This window comes from Puccinia triticina, chromosome 15A (assembly GCF_026914185.1).
Source record: "Puccinia triticina chromosome 15A, complete sequence".
NCBI classification, from domain to species: Eukaryota; Fungi; Basidiomycota; class Pucciniomycetes; order Pucciniales; family Pucciniaceae; genus Puccinia; species Puccinia triticina.
This window is the reverse complement of record NC_070572.1, coordinates 866,293-877,109: the sequence shown is the minus strand read 5'-3', so window position 1 is coordinate 877,109 and position 10,817 is coordinate 866,293. Positions and strand designations below refer to the sequence as shown.

Below are 10,817 nucleotides of genomic sequence, written 5' to 3'. Positions count from 1 at the left end.
TGACCTAGTGAATTCAATCCCGCAGTGAAGGCAGATCTTGTTCGGTCGCCGGTATCGCAAGTGTAAAACATAATGGATTCGCCGAAGATGTGACGACTGAAAAGATGATGATGATCGGCGTAGTGTTATCGCTTGCAAGCGGACTCTCAAGAAAAAATGCACCGTGACCTAGTTTGCAAGAATCTGGGCTCATAACCTCTTAGGCTTGTGCTCTGGGATGCCGGTGAGAAGAAAGCAAAAGAGAGTAAGTTTCGGTCATCACAGAGCTAAAACAAAGACAATAATCTAAAAGATGAAAAAAAATAAAAATAAATAAAAACAATACATCACGGTGCTTACCTGGGATGCCGGTGAGAAGAAAGCAAAAGAGAGTGAGGAAAAAGAGGGTTCACCGGCACCCAGGGAAGAGTCTTTGAGAGAAGAATGAAACACAATATAAACATAAGCTAAGTACATATGCTACTAGTGAAATATAATCCCATGCCATAACAGATCTCACCGGTGTTATAGAGAGGAAAGTTTTTTCTTGGAGAATTTCAGTGGCTAGGGAGACTAGCCATCTTGCCGAAAACAGGACTGTGGCCCGGTCCTGTTTGCTATTGTCTTTCTAAGAGGGAAGACTTGAGTCTCTATTTCATCTCCGACTCGTGGACCGACTCCCTCCCGACCTCTTCAAGTTCTTTTTGCTTTTTCTGTTATCTCTCTCCCCACATTGTCAAAAATCATATTCCATCCCTTGAAAATCCACAATCTCCATACATATTTCTGCCTATCCTCTGTTCATTTTCCCGTCTATCCAAATATTCCTTACATTTTCTTTCTTCCTTTGCTTCTTGTTCCCCTCCCTATTCTTTCCCTTACATCAAATCGCCTACTCTTCCCTTATTCCCTTTTCCCTAACACATCTCTCGACCACCCTCTTTGACCGACTACGCCAAACGATGGATCCCAGGACGAATCAACAATCGACGTCTGGAGCGGCAGGATCGTCGAACTGGCACATCGACGACTTATCACACAGGAATCGACTGGAGGAAGACATCGCCGTCCTTCAGTCACAGTTTGAGCGCCTGCCGCCTAGCCCAGAGACAACAGCAGGACCGGCCCGTCGGCCCACGGAAATCCGGGTGGGTAAACAACGACAGCCTGTTCTGGTAGATGATCAACAACTTCCACCGCATATGGACCCGCGGTTGCCGTCTGAACCTGCCCATCCTCTCAGAAACGCGAATGTGGACATCCCTCCTCCGACTGCAGACGGAGGCCGACAAGAGCGTTTGGACGCCAAACTAGCAAAGCAAGTTCGTGATTTCAAAGAAGCTGAGTTTCTCCTGAAACAAAGCAAACTGGTTGGGACGGCGATTCAAACGGGCAAGGCGCAATTCCGGCAAGCCAATACCTTAAAGGCGGATGGAGCAAATTTTGCTGACTGGTACCAAAATCTGGCCGAAGTCGGGAGGGCAGCGGTAGACGATGCTCGTTTCTTCATTACTGCGTGCAAAAACTCCACCTACAAGAAGATTGCGCGGGCATTACTCATCTCCAGCATCAATCAGTCGCTGGTTGCCGAAATGCAACAGCTTCCAACATGTTTTGCAATGTACACGTCACTCGTCAATAAATTCAAAACATCCTCCCATGCGGCTCAAATGTTGATCTTCTACAAATTCAGACGTTTCAAAATCAATCCAGATGGACACAACGCCGGGATCGCCTCAACTTTACGGGACTGGCAAGCAGAATGGGCTGCGGTCAACGTCAAGTTTGGCATGGATGCTTTCATGGGTTTTGTGCTTCAGTCGGCGGTGATGGAGTCCAATGCGGAGTACAAGAAAGATTTTGAATTACGTGTCAAACAACTAGTCAGGACAACAAACAGGGACGCTGTCCTTCCTTTGACTTGATCATGAAAGCGCTGGACATCTGTAAGGATCAACACAAGCATACTATTGGTCTTTCCTCTGATGCGGGGCAAGTTTTTGCCTCACCTACACCTCCAACGGCGCTGTCCACCTCAATGCCGGCGGCGGATAGTTTCAATGTTTCGGCTTTTCTGGCGGACGTCGATGAACAGGATTGGGTTGACGCGCTTGACTTTTATGCTCTCACTGCGCACAAATGCTGGCAGTGTGGAGGGGAAAATCACTATGTGAGGAACTGTCCAGAGCCCCAACAATCAACTCACGCCAACAGAAAGTCAGGTCCACCAATCGGCACCATTGCAGGCACTCTCTACGGTCACCTCCCGAGTGGCGCCTCAGTGAACTCCTCCCGCTTCTCACGGACGAACTTCAAGAAAACTCAGTTTCTTCCCTCAAGAAACTAGCAGCATGCCAAAAATCCTGCGGACTACTACCGGCCGCGGTATCACAACAACGGCCAACAGTTGCAGGGACCGGATTCTGGCCCCTCAATCCCAGCAAAGAAGGGGGTTGAGGCCCACATTGTGGAAGTCAACGGACTTCCTGATGATCTGGATGACCTAGATTTCCATTCGATGGCGCTAGGGGAAGATCTGGTGAGTGAAGCTGCCATTCTTGATACAGGTGCCTCCCATGGTTTCACCGGGTCTGAATTCCTCCTTCATGATTTTTGTCTTCTCCCAAAACCCATTGGTGTCTCGGTAGCTACCAGTGGGTCAGGATCTTTGATCACAGGCGTGGGTGCCCTGAAATTTCAAGTCCCTGATGGGACTGTTATTGTCTTGCGACATGTACTGTACTGTGAGAAAGCGAAGACCACCCTCATATCAATGGCGGCACTGCGCAAAGCTAATGCTCTGGTGGCTTGTAATAACGCAACAGATACTTTTCAAGTTTCACGCGCATCAGGCAAACACTTTTTTGATTGTGTTTTTGAACCGGCAAAGAATTGGTGGTGCATGCCCTATCCAATGATCAGGGTAGATTGTGCAAGGACAACTTCCCCACCGGGGTGCCATATTCTTTACTCAAAACCAAAACCTCTTGTCAATTCTTTTTCTTCTTCTGATCTACCATCGACGTTCCCGGCCTTTTCTTCTTCTATTCCTTTATCTCCCATCTTTCCTTCTCCCGTGTCTCAATTGTCTGATCTGCCAGTCTTGTTAAACCCGCACCTGTCTTCTGACGGCAATGATATCACAGTTATGTCCTCCAAAACTGAAGCGAGAAGCAATGAGATCTTCAAGGAGCCTTTGGGAAAAGCAACTGACTTTAAGTGGAAGCCTGAGTCCCTTCCACCAGATGAAGTGAAGCTGCTCCATTATCACAGAGCGTTTGGACATGCTAGCCTTAGGCACATAAGGCGGATAATTAAGTCCCAACTGGTATTGGGTTTACCAGACCAGATCCCTGTCGGAAAGATACATTGTCCTGTATGTGCAATAAGTAAGAGCACGCGAATTAACCCCTTAGCCTCCACCCTTCAAGTTGCAGATTGTTTGGATGTTTTAGCGGCGGATTTGATGGGCCCGTTCCAAGTGGATTCTATAGAAGGCGGCAAATACCTTCTAACAATGAGGGACGTAGCAACGGGCTACGCTTTTGTCAAAGTCTTGAAAAAGAAGTCAGAAGCTAACCAGCATATCATCGATACAATAACGCGACTTGAACAAGCTACCGGAAAACGAGTGAAGACCTTGAGAAGCGACAATGGCGGAGAGTTCGCCAACCAAAAGCTAAATGATTTCCTTACGGCGCGCGGTATTGGCGCTGAGAAGGCACTTCCATATCACCACTACCAAAACGGGGTGATTGAACGTTTCAACCAAACAGTGGCGGACATGGGGCAAACAATACTTTTAGATAGTCCACTGTCAAAGAATTTTTGGAGTTATGCTTTTGTTTGGGCGACTCATGTGTTGAACCGGCTCCCAAACAAATCAAGTGGCGAAAAGACTCCTTACAAAGCAATGTTCAACAGGAAACCGCAGTTCAACAACTTTTGCCTTTTTGGGAGCACCGGATATATCCACATTCCTCAAGAGAAACGCAAGAAACTGGATGAACGTGCGGTTATGGGATATGTGATTGCTCACCTTGAACAAAGTAAAGGCTGGCTGTTTTGGATACCGACTCAAAAACGTTTTGTGAGCTCGGCAATGGTACGTTTCCCAGCAGAGCTAGCAAATGTCCCGGTCGCAAAAGAATCCTCTCCTCACGTTTCGCGTGATGCGGTTGAGCATAGGCCAAGGTGGCGGCAAGCAAAAACATGGCTGCAGAGCACAAGAGCATTATGGATCTGATGAATCTTTTCTAAAAATAATTGATTCAAGAAGAGCAAAGGACGAGTATGCAGTCCCGAAAAAGGATCAATCAAGGGCTTGTTAATTTGGTGATGTTGAGCCAGTCGTCAAGGATGGGTTACTAGCGACAAAGTGGGGAGGATGTGGGGAATTTTCAAGTCAAGATGCTCTAGAGCGGGGCTTTTATGGATGGTGTTCAGGGTGACGGCAACCTTCTACAAGGGCGAATAGGAGACACTGGCCATGAGCACACCGGCAATGAGCGTACCATAGAGACCGGTACTGGTTGGCAATTGAGGGACCAACAGAGCACCACCTGCTCTCGAACCGACGACCGAAAGTTGCTCGTTGACGAGAATCGGGGGCTTGAAGCTTTGGTTGTTCGTTTCTTTGTTCTGGCATCCGATTGGGAGGGAGTTTTGTTGAGGGAGCTCCTTACATAACATTCTTTGGTTGGAGTGTTTCTCCGAATCCGAGGTCAGCAGGGGCCAATCCATTCTACCTAGGTGCCTAGGGAGGACCCTCTGGAGCGGCTCCGGCCTCGTCTCACGACTGCGGCGCGGTTTGCGCTTTCTCCCGCGCGGGAGGCGCGAGCCTTTACTGTCGTCCTACTGGACACTGCTCACGTGTTCAGCACCTTTTAGGTGCCTAGGGAGCCCCGGAAGCCGAGTACCGGCTTCCCAAGGCTCCCACGTGTGGGTCGGGGGAAGGGGGTGATCCCCGATCCACTTTTCCAGCCTCTCCTCCGTGCCGTGCCTCGGCCATGGATCCCGGGAGGGGATTCCCAGGCCGGGCTGTGCACGTGAGGGAGGGAGGATCGCGGAGCGGGCCTTCCGGGAGCAGGCACACACCCAGGGGTGTGAGGGCCAGGCGCTAGACCCCACGCCTGGGTGTGCATGTCTTTAACTTAGTAGGGCGGGTGGGAGGTGAAAGAAATTGACTTTTTGCGGTTTCCGCAACTCAGAGCTTCGGTAGGGGTAGGAGATTTGGTGGGGAGAGCGAAGAGGATACTGGAGGGAACTCTGGGGGGGGGAGACTGGATAGGTCTCTGGACTATGAGCGAGTCCCCCAGGGATGGTTCCCTCGCCCCATCGGCCCCTCCTGCCCTGTATCTCGATGGGCTGTCCTAGTATGAAGTACAGGCCAGCCCGGCCGCATGGGGATGCGCCCGGATCTGACGCTCTACAGGGCTCAGGCTTTGGACGGTCCCATGGACTCCGCCTACCTCCCGTTGCACTCCCGATAAACAACATGAAACCAGCCGGGAGCTCGCCTCGCTGGCTGCGACCGAGGACGAGCATCACAGGAGGAGGACAGCGACGGACATCGACGACGACCAAGGACAACTTCCACGAGCTCATCAGCCAGGCCATCCAGCCCTGCAGACTCAAGCACGCCCAGCCAAAGGTACCACTCGTCGAGCGGAGGCCGGATCCAAGAGTGGGAAGGCACTCGACCCGCTACTCCGCAACTGCATAGCTTGACCATCGTCGCTCACAGGTTAAACAGCTCCGGGGGCAGCCCATGTCCACAGCATGCTCGCCCGGCTCATTCCCCACATCTTCCGATGCCGCCGAAAAGATATCCTCTCCTCTCACCTCAGGATCTCCGCCCAATGGATTGTGAGAATATAGACTCAGCTGACCGGCATCCAACTCATAAATTGATTAGGATGCTGCTATCAAAACATTCTGTGGTAAATTGAATTATATTGCGTCCACACTTTTGCGGAAATTTAGATCAAGGGTTTCCCCTGCAAATCTTTTGAAAAAGCCAATACAAAGAGGTATGTAGAAATTGGGATCTTGGGTTCCCCCTACAACATACTACAAATACAAGCATGGTTTGTCTACAAAAATAGTAAGTTCAGGTTTTCAAATTTGAAGATAAATTGAGAGCAGCCCCAGAACATAAATGACTTGGACTGACCCCCAGGATCAGCCCATGAAGAACGGTGTGGTGATCAATTCTGGCACACGTGTCAAAAGTGTCCACGGAGCAATAAGTGTAGAGTGCAGATGACACAGAAAAAAGAAGAGCAGAGCACACAACTGAAGGTAGCAAGCCAGCAGCGCACAGAACTGGACTTGAACTGAGCAGGCCAGCCCAGACTGGCTAGCAGATGGGGTGATTGGGGGAAGCCGTGGCAGCCGAAGCGGGCTACGTTAGCGGGCGTAGCTGGGGCAAAGGCAGTGTGTGAGATCCTGAAATCATAGGCTAGACAGGGGCATGTAAGATAGGGAGAGGAGTTTGATGGCAGGAAAAGGAGCGTAGACAACAGGAGTTAGAGTGATAGTGGTGTGGTGTACCAAATGTGTTTCAAGTATCAAATCACATAAATTCACAGTTTACTAATGAGAAGGATACATATTTCTAGATGTATTATTGAATAATTGGATTCTACAGTTCATTTAACCCCTAGTCACTTACTGGAACCACTAGGCTTGCTCCAATCAGTCAAAACTTAATAGGATTATACTAATCTCATAATCATAAGTACATTCTTTTTATAGTGATAGTACATAGTATAAACTTAGATTGAAGTGCATAGTTTTAGGGTGGTTTATGTAGTTGTGTGGTGTGTGACCATCCCTAAGAGAGTCTGTTGAATGGATTGGAAACATCCATCAGCAAGTCCGTTGAAGGGAGTTGCTCATAAGAGAGTCCGTCAAACTCAATAAGTCCGTCAAATGGAGTGGATATGTACATCCCAAGAGACAGAGCTCAGGGAGTCCGTTCAAACTTCAAGCGGTCTGGGTGATATCTCACCCAAAGCTTCTTGAACAGGGTTGAACAGAATCATTAATACAAAAATAGAATTGATGCTGGCGTTACTTGCATGACAGAAATTTGTACAGGGTATTGACGCCGGCGGTACTTGCATTGACAGATTTTTGTACGGGTTAGTTTGGCTCCCAGAGGCTATTCCTTTAGTTATATGTAGATTTTTATACTATTTTTTTGGACTTACTTTGTGCACTGTGCAGTGCGCGAAGTTTTCAAACACTTTGCGCACTGCGCATGAAGGGCGCAACTTTTTCAAATTATTTCTTTAAAAATCAATAGAAAAGCTTATTATTGTCCTCTGTGAATTTATTTGGAGTTTTTTGAAGCTTCTTTGTATGCTTAAAAATTGCACCAATAAAAAGAACCAGTACAGTCAATTGGGGACCTGGAATCCATATTACCACCAGCCAAAAAATCCAAATAAATAGCACTGTTCACGTAAGCTATATAAACATCAGCAAGATTGAAATAAAGTTTATCCCATTGTGCCAGCCAATTTGGCTGGGAAAGTATGCTGCTGTATATCTCTCACATGGTCATAGATTTCTTACGTGAACAGTGCTAATTAGTGAATCATGATAAATATGTATTTTAACTTTTTAGAATTTTTGGCCACTTTGTGAAAGAATAAGGCTTTCAAAAATTAGGAAAGTTTGCCACTTACCGGTGCATCCAAGTTTATTAAAGACAAAGAAAACTGAGACCATCAAAAAAAAAAAATCAAGGGTTTCCCCTATAAATACAACAAATTACAAAAAAATTACAAGGGTTTCCCATATAGAAAAAGCTCAACACAAAAAAAAATCAAGGGTTTCCCCTATAAATTCAACAAATTAAAAAACAAATTACAAGCACCAGGAAAAAACAATGATAACTTGCCTACAAGTGAAATGAGAAAGTACAAAGGCCCCTTTTTAATTTGCTATGTCACTTGCAGACAAGTGATGATTGTTTTCTCCTGGTGAAGGGTTTCCCATATACAAAAAGCTAAACACAAAACAAATTATATCACACAAAATTCTAACCCCCGCCCTCAAAAACTCAACCTAGCCCTCCAACATCAGCAAAAGTGCTGTGTCCACAGGCTCACCCCCCAGCCCGCGTCAAGCGCACGGGTCAAAAGGGATGGATGTGAGACCATCCGCACCGGGGGCTAAGTTAGCCCGGATTAGGGCACTTAGTTCAACCCCGCACCCGCATTGGGTTGGATCAACCGGGGATCAACTTAACCCGGAGCTCCGTTTGGAGCTAGTGGGGTCTAAATGTAGACCCCACTAATCCTGGGACTAATCCCAAAATGAATATGCATCATGCTTGTTAGTATGAACTTTATGTGTTTAGGTGCCAAACACATAACACATAGGCACCTAAACACATAACCTCCAACAGCCTCGGACCCACTAATCCCCACCCATGCAGATGGCCAGTTGGATTATCCTATTCCAATTGTAATCCAAGCTAGTTAGCCCAGGCTGATCTAGCCACGGATGCGGATGCTCTGAAGGCCCCCGGCCCGCAGCAAAGGCTGTGACCAGTGGGGGGCCCACTGTTTGCCTCTCAAACTGCGCAAGTGGGACAGCGGAGAGGTTGGGGGTTGATGGTAGCTTGAATTGCAGCATGCCAGATCGCCCCAGCGGAAAGACAAAGGAAACCTTCTCCAAGCCGCAACTCTCCGTACAGCTAAACCAATCCACCTGTGAACACACTTCGAACCCTTTCCAACCCTCTCCAAATCGCCTATGACACCAAACCAGCCCTTGCCTTTGAAAACATTCACCAGTAACCACCCAGCCAGACGTCTCGGACGCCACTCACCAGCTTTGGTTGTTATGAGTGCAGCCAATACTCCGGCACTGCATTAATATCCCTTCAATCGGGGTTTTCCCGGTGACACATGCAGTGAGTACCTATGTTATACTGTTTTTTTCCTAGACCAGACCAAATTTTCCAGTTTAACCTCATCCGGTCTGCTTCACAAGTCTTTTTGCTACACTATCATCCAACTAGATCAGTTCACCTTATTTCAATTGAACTGGACACCCCAATTTGTCTTTTCAGTACATTATACTATATTTTCGACCAGACCAGTTGACAACTCAATTAACACCGCACAGGTCTCAAAATCCGCAACCAGCAGCCATTTGACGCCCTTTCCTTGTTGTTCACAACAGCCGCGGCAGACCCCCGCAGTGGAGGATGACGTAAGTTGTCATGACCTCACCTCCTTGAAAGCTTGCTGAGAATTGCTCTGAGATTTCAGAAGATGTCGAAAGATTAGGTGTTGTGGAGAATAATCTTCTCTGGGTGTCTCTCAGGTCAGGCATGCCAGGGGCAATGCTGTTCTTTCCCGTGAACCTAAGCGCGAGCGTTTTCAGCGGGAAAAACATAGCGTCTTGCTGCAATTACTTGATGAAAGGCTCAATATCTGGGTTCAGTCACAATGGAGCACTTGAACTTGACTTCAAATTGGCAACTCCTCTTCCAACACACAATATGACAACTCACTCAGGGATGAATCAAATAATTGTCACCGCCGTTGGCACAATCATAGAACTTTCAATAACTTCTGGCAATCATCCCGGCCTGGGGCCCAATTATTCTATTGTAGTATTTCACAAGGTATGCGCTACAAGTGTTGACACCAACACAACAGAAACTGAAATAATTATATAGGTAAACTTCAAGCTGGTGACTGTCAACTTTGTTGTTTCTCCCACACTATCTACAACAATAGGTTTGAATTTGAGATTCTTAGGTTGCCAAGAGTGGTTTTCCGGCTTTTTGGTTGGTGTGCATATCCGAACTGGATGGTGTATTGTTAAAGTGAGACACTTCCCTAATTGCGTACGTGTGAATGGGTGGAACTTAACACTTAATTTCCCTAAAGGTAGTCTTGGGTAGCGTCTCCGGCGCAATTGATTCCAATGAATGACTTAAATTTACCAATCCATCTTTTTCCCTGGTCTGGCTCAGCTGATGCTCAGCTTGCTGAGCATCAGCTGGCCAGCTGGCCCAGGACTGGGCCAAAGCTGAGCATCAGCTGGGACAGGACTAGGAGAAGGCTAAGCAAGGACTGGTACAAAGCTGAGCATCAGCTGCGCACAATGTGAAAAAAACTCAAGAAACTGGTGTCAGTTGACATGCAGTATACTGGAGTTCAGTCCCCCTTGAAACAAGCCTGATACAAAACAAATCCCAGGGTCCCTTTTAGTCAAAATATTAGGCCAGCCTGACTGGCCTGAGTGTATGGGGGGTGGCTCGACTGCAGGTGGCCCAATGGGTTGGTGGCGGATGGATGATTAGCTAGCAGGGTGGGGGGGGAAGAAGACCCGCAATCAAACACGGGATGGGGTGGGGGTATGGCTGTGTCTAGGGCAGTGACTACCGGCTAAGACATGCCAGCTATGCTGAAGGGGCCCACACACCCAGCACAACACACTGGAGACTTGTTTCCAAACATCCATTGGACACTCCAGCCAGAGTGTCCAATGGACAACAGTTTTGGTGTCTGCCAGACACTCTCAACGGAGAGTTTCTTGTTGACAGCTTTGTCTCATGTCCATCGCTCAAGAGGAGACCTGATTCCCCTTGATGACCGGCGAGACCCTCTTGATGACTGGCACAGACCGGTCATCAAGAGGAGACCTGAGTCCCCTTGATGACCGGCACAGACCGGTCATCAAGAGGAGACCTGAGTCCCCTCAATGACCGGCACAGAACGGTCATCAAGAGGAGACCTGAGTCCCCTCAATGACCAGCACAGACCGGTCAACAAGAGGAGACCTGAGTCTCCTCAATGACCTGC

The 10,817-nt window shown here is 48.0% G+C and overlaps 2 protein-coding genes across 2 annotated transcripts; one reads left to right on the top strand and one right to left on the bottom strand.

Moving 5' to 3' along the window:
• Window positions 1-4,440: 4,440 nt before the first annotated feature.
• PtA15_15A103 (uncharacterized protein) lies at window positions 4,441-4,722 on the bottom strand (the record flags this gene model as incomplete). The annotated part of the gene is made up of 1 exon (XM_053163276.1): window positions 4,441-4,722. One exon carries the CDS (start codon window positions 4,720-4,722, stop codon window positions 4,441-4,443), a length of 282 nt encoding a protein of 93 aa, XP_053027267.1.
• Window positions 4,723-5,299: 577 nt separating this feature from the next.
• PtA15_15A102 (uncharacterized protein) lies at window positions 5,300-5,704 on the top strand (the record flags this gene model as incomplete). Its single annotated transcript, XM_053163275.1, has 2 exons — window positions 5,300-5,354; window positions 5,532-5,704. 2 exons carry the CDS (start codon window positions 5,300-5,302, stop codon window positions 5,702-5,704), a joined length of 228 nt encoding a protein of 75 aa, XP_053027266.1.
• Window positions 5,705-10,817: the final 5,113 nt, after the last annotated feature.